At 43.6% G+C, this 16,765-nt stretch overlaps 1 protein-coding gene across 2 annotated transcripts in view; it reads left to right on the top strand.

The window, feature by feature from the left end:
* The window catches only part of ASTN1 (astrotactin 1), a 310,433-nt gene that overhangs the window by 156,982 nt on the left and 136,686 nt on the right, over nucleotides 1–16,765 (top strand). For both annotated transcript variants that reach the window (XM_032838732.1, XM_032838731.1), the window contains exon 8: nucleotides 2,240–2,324. In XM_032838732.1, coding sequence (XP_032694623.1) covers nucleotides 2,240–2,324 — 85 coding nt within the window. The remainder of the gene's footprint in view (nucleotides 1–2,239; nucleotides 2,325–16,765) is intronic.

Raw genomic sequence — 16,765 nt, 5'->3', positions numbered from 1 at the left:
TGAAGGCAATCTGAGAAAGGTACATGCGTTTTACAAAGGGTACGAATCACCGTCGTTAGGAAAATCAGGCTCTGCGTGAACTCTGAGTTGTTAGTGCATTTATTTTTTACACGTTTTGTGGCAACTAGCTATCAAACGTGGAAGGACTCCCTTTTTTGTCAGTCCTCATTTCTAGGGCAAGGCCTCCAGCCAAGACCCCTCCGAGAGTCAGAGTGATGGGTCTGACAACCTCTTGAGGTTACTTCCTGCTTTTTAATGTTGCACAAGGACAATTGGGAGATGATCTTCTGAAGGGAGAAGGAGGTCTGTGCCCTCTACCCATTAATCGCCTTTGATTTCTCTATCTTGAGAGTGGGGGTAGTGGTGTTATTTATAAATGTAGGGCAAAATTTTAAGTTAATTAATTTTCCATTACACTCTACGAACAAAAATCGCTACTCGTGCAGAAAAGTGAACCTTTTTCCTGCCCCTGTGTAGCTTCTAGTCTTGAACCCCTGCTTTCCTTGAAATTGGTAAGATAGGAGGCCTGGCTCCTTGGTGATTTCCTTCTTTTATAGGCCTCTGGTATTTGCCTTCTTTATCTTTCCTTCTCCCAGAGAAACAGCTTTCATCTGAAAGCTTTATTATCACCTACCTAGTTTCAGACTTTGGTTTCCTGGTTCCAACCCTAGCTCCCTGATGATTCCTGGGTACAGCTCAGTAGCCCTGAAACTGGTGAATTTGAGCCTGTGGCAAATCTAGCTCATGTAAAGCCTGAGTGTCCCACACTGTCTTGTACTGACCTCATAGTCTGTGTGAAGCCCCCACAGACTAAGAAATCGCTAGTTTTCGCTTCACTCCTCAGCACCTCGAGCTAAGCAGGTGTGGGGGGATGAATATGAGTGTTATCTAGTAGTGGGCCCCGATGGGGAGTACCTTAGAGGTCCATCTTGAAAGGATGGCTAAGCTTAGATCCTAACAAAAAACTCATTTCTTTATAACCTACCCAATCCCTTCCCTCATAACTGTGGGGCCCCTTTGCTTCATTTTTGTTGGTTTTTGTCTTTGAAAAAAGAAAATAGCCCTCAAAGCTATTATTCTAGGTGTATCCTTTTCTAAGTGTCTCTTGCTCTAGAAAGATGAAGGAACTGTATGCCCCTTGTCTCCTTAGGGCAAGCCACTTTTGTGATTTACAGATTAAAGGAAGTCACACCCTGTTCTTTTACACGACGTGCAAATTAACCAGCCAGTGAAGAGTTAACACTAGTGCTGTAGTAGGACTGGTCTCAGCAGTTTAGGGATACATAACATTACATAACAAATTATTAATATAAGGGAGCAGGAGCAATTTTTTTTTCAAGATCAGCGCTAAGGCAGGCAATGATTCTTAATCTTTGGGGGGTCTTGAATTTGCTTGTAAATCAGAAGAATGCCATGGAATCCTGCTGTGGGAAGACGCACATACATGCATATACAGTTTTGCATACAATTCCAGAGGGGTTGTGAACCCCTTGGTGTATTAATGGAGTAACTAGTGGTAATGAAGCAGAGCAATATAGATAGAGAATTGTGGGAGGTTCTTCTGTTTAACAGCTCCAAAATCATTAGCCATTTTCATTTAAAAACAAAAACCCGGAGTTCCTACAAAAACCATAATAGGTATGAGTGGCCTCCTTGAACCATGTGGTGGTTCTGTGGGTGAACAGCATGGCGTGGTGGAAATTAAGGTCCAGAGTCAGAGTCATAGATTCAAATATTAACTGCACTTTATAAGCTGTCTCTAGATCCCTTCATTTTTCTGAGCCTCAGTTTCCCCTATCAGCATGGCATAGCTAATAATGCCTACTTTTCAATTTTCTTAGAAATATTTGGTGAAATAAGTCACTTAGGTGCTCTTTAAACACTCCTTGCTCACCTAATAGGTGTCTTGCAGGAGACGGGGCACCAGGCAAATAAGGATGAAAAAGCCCTTTTGCTCAAAGCGTTTTGGTCTTTGTTTTTACGGAGCACATTTGTAGGTTCTTTGTAAATGTTGGGTTCCTCTACTAGTGAAACTCAGCCCATGGTAGCAAATGGAGAGATGGAGGGTGTGTTCATTCACGTGGGCGGCAGAGATGGGGATGTGTGGCATAATGGGATTTATTGTTTCATCCACACCACTATTAGAGTCAGAGTTTCATGTAATCATTTCATATTCATTTTCTCGAACAGACATGTTAATCAATTGCTTCCTGTTTTTTCTTCCTGCCCTGCTTCTAAGGGGAATGCCTCTGCTACGAAGGTTACATGAAGGATCCTGTACACAAGCACCTTTGCATTAGGAATGAATGGGGCACAAACCAGGGGTAAGTGCAGGGGATGGCAAGCGAGCCAGTCCCAGCTGTCACCCTTCTTCGCGCAGACAAGACGCGGAGAAATTGCATGGAGGGGAACGCAGCTAAAGGGTGGTTATATTCTGAATCGCAAATGGGTAAAAATGTCACTGTGCATTTCCATATTTATACCATCCCAGTGACGTCCGTGTCATCTTTTTCTCCATTTATGAGTTCAGAGATGATGCCTCTGACTCGCAGCCCCACAGCCTCCAGCTGGGATCTGAAAAATCAAGCTGTCCCTGCCTTCTTTCTCGTTCCACCGCCAGTCACCAGGCTTCCACAGGCAGAGCTTAGCTGAGGATTTTGTTGGAGAGGCACGAAGCCGCGCAGGCTCCCCTGTGGCTCTCCCAGAGCTCGAGGAGCTTTGAGAGACGGACATGAGGAGAAACGTAATTTCCCCACCTCATTTAGCAAGGGTGACATGCGGGAGTGCTCCACAATGAGTCACAGTACTCCTGCTAGGTCCCCAGTCATCCTTTCTTCCTGAGACCTTTGCTTTCCCCCAAGCACACGTGACTGGGATAAGAGTTCCCTTGTCTTGCCTTGTCCTTTTATTATTATTATTTTTACATTAAAAAAATTATTGTGATAAAATCTACATCCCATAAAATTGAGCATTTCAGTCATTTGAAGTGTATGATTCAGTGATCTCAGCACGGAGATCATTCACATGGCCGTCAGCCATCAGGACTGCACGTCGTCCTTTGCTTTCTAGAGGCAACTTTCTACTCTGTTTTGGGTGCCAAGAGCTTGCTTTCTGCATTGGCTCGTTCGTGGAGCAGGGTGAGAAGAGAAAGGGATCAGTAAACTCTAATAATAGCAGTCGATGGAACAGGGAACACTAGAAAGAAATCAAGGCACAAGCCACCTGAGAGTGATTGCTTTTGTGCAGGTTGGAAATGTGTTTGCAGCCTGACAAGGTGGAAAAAAAAAAAAAGGCTCCACCATCATTTCATACATTACCATGGAGCACTGCTATCCCCGAGGTCGATGATCTGCCCCCTTTGTAGGATTCTGATGAGACCAAGCCTAGAATAGTGAGTGTAGTTCTGGACTCTCTCAGCAATAAAAATGGAGACAAATGGGTGAGAGTTTGGAGAAGAGCAATAAAAATGATTGAAGAGCCCAAGGGAGTGATTTATGATGAAGGATAGAAGGACTCAACTCGGAGAACTGGTCAGCTGATGACTAAGTCAAGGTATGATAGATGCCCATCGATGTTAGAAGAGTGCAAATGTTCTGGAACAGGTTGAGGTTGAGGAATAAGGACAAGAGAATGAAGTTAGGGGAAGGAAATCTGAGTCACAGGTCAGAAAACTTGAGGAAGTCAAAATGCCATGAAATTTTTCTGTTGGTGGAAATGAAGGATTGCCCTGTTTCCATTGAACTTGAGATCACATCAGAGAGGCAGTCCCCCCGATTTGGAGGAAGATGTTTGTAGAAGGGTATAAATACACGTGAGGTTGTGTGTTGTTGAAAGACGGGTGGGGAGGGCCGAGGACTTGGCTGATAGATGTCGGGCAGGGTATGAATACAGAGACCCATGCGCTGTTTAGAGTCACCTTAGTCCCCTCCCTCTCTGACCCCTGAAACGTTTGCATTGCAGATGGGGAGCCAGGATTTTAGCCCTAGTGATGGCCGAGCATCTCGGTTCACCATGATTCTGAGTAAAATGTTGTAAAGGGTGATGGATAACCAACTCTCTATCATTTAGCCTGCAAACGTGCTGCTGAAGAAAATGACAAAATATAATTTTGCTTTTTGCCCTGAATGATCCAGGCTGGCCCTCTGCAGTGATTGGATTTGGTGGCTAATCGCTCAAGCCTCCATGTCCCTCGCCTTGCAGACAGATCATGAGAGGACGGGCCTGGCTTCACTTGGTAATTGCACAAGCGTTCATCATCCCCTCTGGCTGCGTTGTAGAGGCAGTCTTAGGATGTAGACAAGAGCCTCCAGGGACTCAGTGGAGGCCCCATGTTGGTGTCATTTAAAATAAGACAGGCTAAAGCACCGAGTTGCAGACTGACAGGCACATTAGCCCCAGGAAACAGACAAGGAGACCTAATCTGTCATTTCCATCTCTAATTTCCATTATTCTCTGATCATCACTGTCTGCGAGGTCTCGTTTTGGACACTAATAAAATAATGGAGCAACTGTTAGAAGGGAAAAAAGTGACTATCTTGGGGATAATGGAACCAGGAGTGATAAGCAGCATGGGTTTATATGTATATAAAAAATGCCAGACAAAAGACTGCATTTCCCTCATAAAATGACAAGATAAATGAAAAGTGGAGGATGCCATACATCTTGATTTAAATTGGGGGTCTGATGCCACGTTTCTCTAAATGATTCTTACAAAATTAATCGAAATTGATTTGAACGTGAAGTCTGTCACTTGAATGGAAACCGGCCTGACAGATTTCCAACTAATGATACGTATTGGGGTATTATGGAAAAATCGATGGCGGGCCTGATTTTCCTGAATATTTAATGTTCCAGAAGTCGAAGGGAAGCAGCATGTGTAGGTATTTATATTTTTCACCTAATATCCTTGTATTGCATACATAAAAATAGCTGAACATTCTTTTGAAGTAGAACAAGCAAATCCCAGGCCAGTGATATTGAAAATGAATTCCCCTGTGAAAAATCTAGGTTAATGTATGAGGAGAAAAGTAGCAATAAGCTTTCATGACTTTCAGACAAGGAAGAAAATTGATTAAGGACATTAATACAAAAAATTACACCTCCAAGTTTACCCAGCCCCTCCCTGGTGCTCCAGGTTACTGAGACCGTGTGTGCGTGTGCACCTTTGAGCCGGTGTGCGTGGGTACGTGGTATGCGCATGCGTGGTGTGTGTGTGTGTGTGTGTGTGTGTGTGTGTGTGTGTGTAGGGGAGCAGGTTTATTCATACAGATGCTCTCAGCCCTGCACACCATCATTCATGTGCTCACTCATTTACGTTTTTGGCAAATACTCAGTTGATTACCTATTGTGCCAGGATAAACTAGATTGCTAATTAAAAGATGTGGTCTCTGTTCTGGAAAAACTACCAGTCTAGATAGATAATGGGTACATAAGAGGAAAATGACAATAAATTCTAAAACCTATTAAAAGAAAGAAAGGTCTATGTGATTACAGTTGAAGGGGTGACTTAGGTGACATCTAAGAACCTAGAATGGAATGTTATGGAGAAATTTCGTAGGCTGATCAAGGAAATTCTAAGCAAAGGGAACAGCATATGTCAGAGCCTGGAGACCTAAGAAGCATGACTTCTCTAGGACTAGCAAATAAATAGCCCAGTGTAGCTTAAGAGTGCAGTTTACAGAGACAGGAGAAGAGATTGATAAAGTGGGTAAAGCCTAGCTCTGGAGGAGCTCTTGCTTTCTAAGGCTTTGGATGCTGAAATTCCATGTAGGTGACCCTAAAATTGTTAGCAGAGGGGAGAAGTTCCAAGCTGTCTGTATATTTGGTGGAATCGTCCCTCACTATACGTTATCATTCTGGGTCCTTCAAAATAAAATATGGCACCTGGGTGGCTTAGTCAGTTAAGCATCTCCATCAGCTAAGGTCATGATACCCGGGTCCTGGGAATGAGTCCTGCGTTTGGCTCCCTGCTCAGTGGGGAGTCTGCTTCTCTCTCTACTCCTCTGCCCTGCTTGTGATCTCTCTCTCTCTCAAATAAATAAATAAGTAAAATCGTTTTTTAAAAAATTACATAAATTAAAATAACCCTAAAAAGAAAACAAAAAGCAAAACAAACCCACTCAAAACCTCTTGAGACTATCTAAATTTGTATTTATCTGGATTCTGTAAGTAAAACCTAGTCCTAACATTATTCTGTAGATAACAAGTTTTTAAGAGAAAACAACAAAGAATGACAGAATCAGGCACCATGTGTGTGAGGCATGTGAGTAATGGGGGTTGCAACCATTTCTTGGTGACTCTGGTTCTGCCAAAAATGCCATGTTGAGAAATGTGTGAGTGGATCTGGGAGGTGAAGCTAGTCACTGTTGTGAACCCAGGTGACTGGGTCAGGTCACCAGTTGTAAAATTACTGAATTCATTATATAAGAAGCTCCTATTCACTAAAATTTAAAAAAAAAAAAAAAAAGGCTTCCAAAAGATTTAAACAAAGTCACAGATGACAGATTTCTAATGAGTTATTAAAAGAACATGGGATATTTGAAATTATATTTTTGGTCTTCACGGTTGGCAACAAAATCAATCATTTCCTGCCACAGCATTCCTGGTGACAGAGTTGTCCCACAGAGGACTTAGGATATAAAAGGGTCCTACCCCCAGCATGGGGCTTTACCAGGTCTTCTGTCTAACCTGCCATGAATTCACTAGAAATTGCTCAGCCTCCTATCATTGTGGCTTTATAGATACAGAGAGAGACTGTTAGAGTATATATCTAGTATTTGCTTGACAACAAGTACAAGTTGAGAATTCTAACAAGAAATGAAACCAATAAATGAAGGTGAAGGAAGCAAGAGAGATTGATTTACAGGAACATATTATAGAAGAAAAAAAAATTTATTTAGCTCCTTTGGAGATTATTAAGAAAAGCTATCAGAAGTTTTTTGTTGTTGTTAAATTAAAAGTGTACCCCAGGGGCTTCTAGCTACATTTTTCAGAACACCCCATTACATAAAATTCATGCATTTGAATATTCTTTCTAAACAATAGTCTGATTTCTTATTCTGGATTCTCAGGTACAGAGGGCAACACCAAGGAGATTTCTCACTAAAGGACCCTGGTATATCACTAGATTTCCATGCTGAAGGATGGTGATCAAGTGATAATTCAGGAGACGGGAAGAGCTGGCAATGGGAAATGAACAGGTGTTCTCTGTGGTTTTAGAAGCTGTTGTCAGGAATCAGAACCTTCTCTCACTGCCTACTCAGGAGCCAACACGTTTACCATCATATCCCCAGATAAGGACACATGTGCGCATGTGCGCATATGCGCATGCGTACTTTTTCCGCTCTACAGCCCACACCGCTTTCATCTGTCCCTTCCATTGTGCCAGGTGCTTCCTGTTATCTTCTTCTATTTCTACCTCTTCTCCCTGCTGCCCCCTCCCAGGAGGGACTGCCTGGGGATTCTAAATCCATATAAGGAGCAAATGTCTCACCCCATAGAATCCAGTTTCCTTTTCAAGCCAAGAATGAGGACGGTGTCTATCAAGGTTGTCCTCAACCCCTCTGTTGTGCTCAAAATACGTCCTTGATGGCAGTAATTATATTTGGGACTGCCTGAATGATGCCGTTCGGAACATTTCCCTGGAGACAACCCTCAGTACGATGACCAGAGACCAGTGGAGAGGATGCACCTGCCTCAGGGTTCTAGGTATGGAGCAGAAACCAGACACCCCCGGTGACTCAAAATGAACCACAAACCTGTCCTCACCTCCTGCCCTTCTACAACTGAGCAAAGGCCTCCTTTCAGCTCTCTGAAAATCAGAGGGTAAATGTCCAGCCACTGGAGGGCAGTAACTGCAACGCTGGGGTGCATCTCTGATCCCAAGTACGGGTCTTGGGTGGTGTTTGGCCTCTTTGACCTGCCCAAAGTCTCTTTAGAAGTGACTCAGCTGGAGTCAGACAGTCCTGGGTGACATATGACAGTTCCCAACTTCTCTCTGTCCATTTCTAGATCATCGTCTGGCTTTTATTTTCCCACCCACGTGTCGCTGATTTGTGTCACCAATGCCCCAGTCGAGTTCCCCCAACCCCTCAGACAAGATTTGCAGGCCAGCCTGGCACTGCTCTTTTTATCTCTGGGTGCCCTTCACCCTGCCCTCCAGCCCTGTCGGCATTGTCCATGCCAGCACCTGTCATTGCCATGCCATGCACAAATGGGATTATCTTCCCATTAGCTCTTTTTGTTCTCCTTTTTTCTGTTTCTGTGTGTATGCGTGTGTCAATCTTTGTAATTACTTTAAACTTATTCACATATTCCTAACAAGGGTTCCCAGTGTATTTATTTGGCCCCTTATTTCTCATTCGTCTTTTCTTCCCTCCTTGTTCTTTGTTTCCATTTCCACCTCTTCCCCAGGAGTCAAGGACAATGTGGCTGTCCTTTCTCCCACCCATTCCAATGTGAGACAGATCTTCATCTTCACTCTTGGAATTAAGTTCCTAGTTCCCTCTCTCTTTAGAGACCCCGCTGTAACCTGATTCCAGCTGAACTGTTGTCCTGTGGGAGGAGGGCTGACCCCTCCCTGGACAAGCAGGCAGGAACCAAGCAGTTGCATATGAAGCCCCACCTACCGGGACCTTTAAAACAGACACAAGAGGGTCAGGTCCCCCACTTGGCTTGGGAGACTCTGGACCTCGTCCTCAGGGCTTTTCTCAAGTGCAAACATGTTGACTTGACCTATTTTCACAAAAGGTGTGTGGTCAGTCCGCTGAGTACAGTGATGGACCTTGTAGATTATAGATAGACATCTGGCTAGTAAAAAACTGAGGGCTGAAACCTAGCCCGTGCTTTCCAAGGCAAACAAACCCTGAGACAAAGGCTATGTTTGTCCAGATGGGCACCTTTTTCTAATTTGCACAGAGACACTTAATGAGCTGTGCTAACCCTGACTGTGGTCATTTTAGGTGATGCCCTTTGCTCCCCTCTTAGAGGCAACTATAACCTCCTTGGTTACTAAAGGTGATACAAGAGCAAAATATGCCATTAGTAATTGACTCCCTGATGCCTGTGCATGAAGCAAATACTTAAGAATCATCTGGGGAGCTTACTTAAAATATGGATTTCTGATTTCTACCTCCGGAAATTTTAATTTCATAGGTCTGGGAGAGGCTCCAAAATCTGTACCTACAAAATATTCCCCCAAATGATTCTGAAGCATAGCCAGACTTAAGAAACCTCCCAGAGCTGGACCCCGGAGTCTCTAGACCCCTCGGGAGGGCACCCTCTTACCACTGCACCATCTCCTGCAATGAAAATAAGTACGGGTTTGTGGGCTGTGGCTGAAGACATCTAAAGGATCCTTGCATTTTATTGATTGGGAAATTGAGGACCAGAGAGGTGAAGAAACTTGCTTAAGGTCACAGAGCTGGTGGCCAAGCTTGACAGTGCTCGGTGGGTACTGGAGCTAAGTCAGTCAGGTAAACAGATTGCAAAGAGAGTGCAGTGTGAAAAGCAGGTAACACTCTGAAAGCCAGTTACCAGGGGTAGATGAGAGCTGGACATTCTGAGGTCCCCAACTGTTTCTCGGTGTCCTCCTCCCCCTCTCCCTCCCCCTGACCCCAGGGTGGAGGGGCCTCCTCATCCCATTTTTCCCTGAGTGACAGGTGTCTGCCATCCGCCCTACTGTACTGCATACCCCCTGGAGGAGGGTGAAGCTACCACTGTGTTCTCTCTGACTAGTCCAGTCACGGCACCAAGAGACTTATTTTAAACAGTGCCGGAGGCGGGAACACTCATATTTCCTCCAACATGACCACCAGGGTGAAAAAAAAATCAACCTCAATTTACCCTCCCATCTGCTCAAGAATGGAAGATAAATTGTTTCAATTTTATAGAAATGAATGTTTTATGTCTTGCCCATGCTTTCCAGATAGTGTCCTGAATTTATATATTCTACTGAATGCATGGATATTTTCCACTAGGAATGCTCTCTGGACCTTCAGCTTCCTTGGGTATCAGTCTAAGAATACTAGATTTGAGAGTGCTGTCATTTCCCCCGGCTTTGGAGATCTTGGCTATTTATCTTTTTTTTTTCTTGAAAATAAATAGAAAAAAAAAATCCACTCATTATCCCATGCTCAGAGAAAACTACCATTATCATTTTGGCACATGTCTTCCCAATTTCTTTTGCTATGCATCGAAAATTTTGCTTCCCCTTGTTCCCCTCAATTCTGTATATATTTTTGTTCTCTTTCATAATTTAACAATAAACATGTATTACATTTATAATCAAAAAATTTGGAGGCAAAAGATAAGGAAGGAAGCTTTAAAAGTGTCTTTGTGGTACATTCTTTTTCTTAAAACTTTTGCCATGGGGAAGTTATTCTTCATGTCTTACTAAACCCTCAATTTTAACCTGATTTTGGGGGAGAGAAGAAAGTGGTTCAGGGTCTAGCATTCAGGTCAGACTCTAATAAAACATCTCTATAAGTCTGGGTAGCAAAGGGCTGAGTGAACCGCAAAAAACAAACCTCACATTTAGCACAGTATTTAATGCCATACAACCTCAGTGTCACTGAAGACTTTAGCGGTCCCTCATGTAATACTGATTAATAGCTATCATTTATTAAGTATATAATGCAGGACTCAGTCTTTTTTTTAAAAAAAAATCACTAATCTTGATGAAAATTCTATGAACTGGTTAAGAGGTGAGTAGTTAATAGTGTTTATTCTACGTACGATTTCTGTGAAAACAATTTTAGTAAAAATAATCTTAAGGCATAGCCTTCCTAGATTAAGTATTTTGGATTCTTGTTCAGACATGCATGCTGTAATTATCTTTTTGAAATTTTAACTTCATATAATTTTGGAAATTGGAGAGCAGACGTTTTGTCACTAACAGTTTTTTTTTTTACTTTATTTTTTCCTTTTAATAAAAGGATTGCAGATAATTGGTAGAAAATCTAGGGAAAAACACACGCAAGCAGTAAAAAGAAGAAAATCTAAGCCACCTGAAGTACCATTCCCTGGAGGGAACTCATTCTGACCTTTTGTTTTGTTTGTTTAAGTATAATCCTTTTTTAACAAAAATCTCTTCATAGTGTTGTAACTCTTGCTCTGCTTTATACATAGACACACGTGTACACACACACATACATGTGTATGTATAATGAGAACGATGCCTATTTTTATTCGAGGCTCAGTTGTACGGTGACCAGAGTCATGGAGTCATGAACAGAACCTGTTCTTGGTGTCTGATGCCAACATCTAGGCTCTTATTAAATTATGATATAGCTCAGCATTGGGATAGTTTTTTTCCTCCTTATAGTCTTCTTCCCACTAACCTTATTAACCTTCCCCAAGGTTTTCCACACCAAGAGTAGCATCATTTGCCTGAGGAGATATAGCCTGAATCAGGCTTTCTAGTCAAATTTGCCATTTGGACACAAGACCCTTGAATGTAGAAGAGTCCCAGATTTCAGTTGTGCAGGACCTTGGACAGCTGCTCGAAGCCCGGGTGCCAGGCAAGCCCTGAGGGTGGAGGATCCCATGGGGCTGTCCAGACCACAGTTCTCAGCATGGACTTCCCCCCATCCTGACACACAGCAGAGACTCCCTTGTTTATAGCCACAGGAGAAAGGTGATTTTATTTTTTTTTTCAGTGTTCCAAAATTCATTGTTTATGTACCACACCCAGTGTCCCATGCAATACGTGCCCTCCTTAATACCCACCACTAGGCTCACCCATCCACCCACCCGTTCCCTTCAAAATCCATTTGTTTCTCAGAATCCATAGTCTCTCATGCTTCATCTTCCCCTCCAATTTCCCCCAACTCACTTATCCTTTCCTTCTCCTAATGTCCTCATGTTATTCCTTATGCTCCACAAGTAAGTGAAACCATATGATAATTGACTCTCTCTGCTTGACTTACTTGACTCAGCATAATATCTTCCAGTCCCATTCATGTTGTTACAAAAGTTGGGTATTCATCCTTTCTGATGGAGACCTAATACTCCATTGTGTGTATGGACCACATCTTCTTTACCCATTCATCTGTTGAAGGGTATCTTGGCTCTTTCCACAGTTTGGTTATTGTGGACATTGCTGCTATGAACTTGGGGTCCATATGGCCCTTCTTTTCACTACATCTGTATCTTTGGGGTAAATACCCAGTAGTGCAATTGCTGGGTCATAGGGTAGCTCCATTTTTAACTAATTGGGGACTCTCCACACTGTTTTCCAAAGTGGCTGCACCAACTTGCATCCCCACCAACAGTGTAAGAGGGTTCCCCTTTCTCCATAGCCTCTCCAACATTTGTTGTTCCCTGTCTTGTTAATCTTTGCCATTCTAACTGGTGTAATGTGGTTACAATGTGGTTTTGATTTGAATTTCCCTGATGGCTAATGATGATGAATATTTTTTCATGAGTCTGCTAGCCATTTGCATGTCTTCTTTGGAGAAGAGTCTGTTCATGTCATCTGCCCATTTTTTGACATGATTATCTGTTTTTTGGGTGTTGAGTTTATAAAGTCTTGGATATCTGCCCTTTGTAGTGTCATTTGCGAATATCTTCTCCTCATCGAAGCATGACTTTAAATGGAGTGAGAGCTCACCATTGTGGGATAGTCAAAAATGGGAACACAGTCTACATTGAAAGCCTACCTGGAGTGGAATTAACATCAGTGTAATGAGCCACAGTACTTTGCAGGCCTGGTATTATAGTGCTCCACACACTGTGCCCTTCAAGTGCTATAGTAATAGTACTGATAATAATATTAGTAATAATAATAACTGACAAATAGCCCTTGTGATGCACCAGCCCCTCTCCTCAGTATTTTTCACGTACCAATGCATGTAATTCTCATTTCAATGTTATGAAGTAGAAATTACTAATGGCCCCATTTCACAGGTGAATCTCTTGACTATTGTAGCAATATTGCAAAGTCTCAGAGGCAAGAAAAGAGACTCTTGGGGTCCCTAAAGAGAACTTTCCTGTGTCCAGTCCCTCAAGGGCTAGAGAGTCTCTAAATGAAATGGAAGCTGGAAAGAAGCTGCAGTTCAGCCTCGAGGCTCTGGGGCCAGGGGATCCATGAGTTGATGCCTGAATTAGAACAATGTCAAGTATGTAGTCTGTAGTTAAGCATCTCTTTCAGAATGATGTAGAGGCCTAGGGAAAGCGACAAACCACTAGAGGGACCTCGTTGGGGACCTAAGCATGGTAAATGCCATTGGCTACTGCCCAATCCAGGTTGGAAAAAAGCACTCAGACATATCCTAGGGATCCCCAGCTGGTAACTGTCCATCAGAGGCAGATGTCTGCTACTGACTAGCTCTGTGCTGTGGCCAGTGTGGAACCATGGCCATGTGTTCAAGTCAAGATGGCCCATTACTGGGGCGCCTGGGTGGCTCAGTGGGTTAAACCTCTGCCTTCGGCTCAGGTCATGATCTCAGGGTCCTGGGATCAAATCCCGTGTCGGGCTCTCTGCTCGGCAGGGAGCTGCTTCCTCCTCTCTCTCTTTCTGCCTGCCTCTCTGCCTACTTGTGATCTCTCTCTGTCAAATAAACAAATCTAAAAAAAAAAAGATGGCCCATTACTGTAGCAGGGGGCGTGGCATAGCCTACATCATGGACCATACACCTGGATTGCATTTACCCATCTACCAGCATAATCATGGAAGAATAAAACCCCTAGTCAGGTCCTCGTTGTTAGCAAAGATTTCAGAACTTTTCCCCAATGGGTCAGGAGTGGCATCTTCATGTTTGAGAGATGGGGCCATCCATCTTCCCCAAGCTACTAGACCTAGGATAAAGGTCATCTGGAATATGTTCAGAGGTTTTTCTTTCCAGAGATAAGCTTGGGTATCATTAACTGGACTTCACTTATTTATAGCCTTGGTCAAACTCTTTCATCTGAACTGGGAGGCTGTGGATTCCTTACTTCCAAGAGGATTAATGTTCATCTGCTCACATTTTTATCTGTATGGGGGCAGCAGAGCTCGGTGGGAACAGTGTATTGTTGGCCTGAGATTTGGGCTCAAATCTTATTTCTTCTATTTAAAAGCACTGTATTTTGGGCTGACTTCATAACTTTTTTGAGTCTTAACTTCATCATCCGTAAAAATAAGAAGAATAGTATCTACTTCAGGGACACCTGGGTGGCTCAGTCTGTTGAGCTGCTGTTTTTGGCTCCGGTCGTGATCCTAGGATCCTGGGATCAAGTCCCACATCGGACTCCTTGCTTGACGGGGAGCCTGCTCCTCTCTCTGCCTCTGCCTGTCATTCTGCCTGCTTGTGCTCACTCTCTCTCTCTGACAAATAAATAAATAAATTCTTTAAAAAAGAAATAGTATCTACTTCATAGAGTTGATAGAAGGTTTATGAAGAAAACATAAATAAAATATGTTGTACTCAATAATGTTAAAGAAAATATATGAGCTCTCAGCAAGTAATGGCATTGAGTTTCTTTGAACTGCCACCAAATGGTATGATCTTAGTATCAGCTTGGCAAGTTGGGTTAGAGTCACGGGGCGCCTGGATGGCTCAGTCGTTAAATGCCTGCCTTCACCTCAGGTCATATACCAGAATCCCGGGATTGAGCCCTACATCGGGCTCCCTGCTCAGCAGGAAGTCTGCTTCTCCCTCTCCCTCTGCCTGCAGCTCCCCCTGCTTGTGCTCTCTTTTTCTCTGTGTGTCAAATAAATAAGAAATCTTAAAGAAGGAAAGAAGGAAGGAAGGAAGGAAGGAAAGAAAGAAAGAAAGAAATAGGGAATAACCTACCGTTAGAATGGAAATCTTACCAGGGCACAAACAATGCCTCATATTTCATGACACCGTATCTGTAACCTCGTTTAAATAATAACGAGTAATGTTCACTGGGTGCTTTCTATGTAAAGGCGTTATTTGTAAATGCTGTATGAGTTTTCATATCATTCCCTCCTCACATCATGCAGATGTGGAACCTATGGCACAAAGGGTCCAATAACGTGCCTAAGAGCCCAAGGTAGGAATGAATGGCGGGAGATGGAATGACCCCAACAGTCTGAGCCTGTGTCTTGGCTCTCAGTGTGATGGATGAAGACCAGTGTGGCTACCATGTGGCCTCTCACGATAAGGCCTCCCAGCCCTCAAGGCCCCTGCGTTTGTTTCCAGCCTGGCTGAACTGCTTGCCTCCTGACTGTCCTTAACTTTTTACTTGACACCCTCCCCACTTTTACTCAGGACACTTCTTCCTCTCCAGATACTCCCTCCATTACCCTTCCAGTAAATTCTATCCATTCTCCAAGGGCCTTTCTAAATCCCTGCTCCTCCATAAAGTCTTCCCTCATTCCCCAGTTGGAAGCCATCTTCTCCTTCTTTGAGCTGCCTCAGACCTCGTGGCAGTTGCCACAATGTGCCTTGTTATTTCTATCCCTAAGTTGGTCTTGACCCCTTGTAGACCAACCAGAAGACCTTTGGAGCAAAGGCTAAATTTTGAGTCTCATTCTCAAGTACACAGTTTCTTGTGTATGGTAGGTGCTCAATAAAAATGGAGTAGGTACTGGTAAGATTTCAAGCATTATGAGAAATGGAATAACAGGGAAGATATTTATGTTGGGGGCAGGAAGGAAGGAGGGTCCTGAGACCACTCACAGCTCATCGCTTCCACTAAGGACTTCCTCTTTACCAAACGCCCTCTTCAATCTTCACAACAGTCCTATGAGGCCAGTTCATTAGGACGTTAAATACATGAAGAACTGAGTCCATAGAACGTATTGGTTAGGACTGTACAACAGAACCCCTGAGTCCTTACCCACTTCCCTTGGGCAAATTGTATAAGCCGTCTGCGCTGTAACTTCCCTTCCTGTGAAACAAGGATGATAGGAATAGTACCCACCTCATAAGGTGCTGAGAGGTCAATGAGAATCCTGAAAAGCGAGATTATCTAACACATAGGAATCAGCGTCAGCATCAGGCATCATGATTCCTGCTGGGGGGATGGTTTTCAGGAGAGAGGTCTTGCTTTTATTATTTAAAATCTCTCCATTTTGACCACTGACCAGTAGTTCCTGCCCAGGCTGAGGTTTGTTGTTTGGTTGGTTGGTTGGTTTGGTTTGGTTTGAACGTTTTTCCCCTCTTTATCAGCCTCAAAGCAGTCATCCTGAAGACACACCCTGCTCTTGAAAAGCTTTGTCTCTCCCTTCCCCACACCATGTTTTCCAGCAGGCAGAGGAGGGTGCTGTTGGACATAGAGGCCTACACTCAAGCCTCTTCCTAATTACACTGCAGTCAGATTTTCCACGCAAGCCCCTAGCGTGGCAGGATGCCCTCTTTGAAGTCATTAGTCTTCACAGCAGGGAGAACACATCATCAAAGACTCTGTTTCCCAGCAACCCCTGCTGTGCCCTTGTGCACCAGAGGATTGCAGCGGGAGAGAGCAGAGCCTACAAGTGCATTAAGTCTGCTCCTCTCTCCTCTGGCCCTGAACTGCGATTCCTTTGAACTGAAGCCCAGGGAGAGGGCTGGTGATGCTATCGCAAAACCTTTCCCCATTCTTTCAGTTTCAACCAATTTAGCAATTAAACTTGCTAGGGCCAGGGATAAAGAATGTGGGACATGGTTAAGGTTCCAGTTGGTAATCTAAGGCACTGTGGGATGGGAGTTGGGAAGGGAGACTGGCTGTGAGCCTCCAGATATTGAAAATGTACTTGATAATGACTGTGAGGAATCTGCGGTGAAGTTAAAATTCTGTGTGTGTGTGCGGCGCACATGCGCGCATGAGACAGAGAATG

Source organism: Lontra canadensis, unplaced genomic scaffold (genome assembly GCF_010015895.1).
Source record: "Lontra canadensis isolate GAN:19392208 unplaced genomic scaffold, GSC_riverotter_1.0 scaffold106, whole genome shotgun sequence".
Lineage (NCBI taxonomy): Eukaryota > Metazoa > Chordata > Mammalia > Carnivora > Mustelidae > Lontra > Lontra canadensis.
The sequence above is the reverse complement of the archived record's forward strand: the minus strand, read 5'-3'. Positions and strand labels throughout refer to the sequence as shown.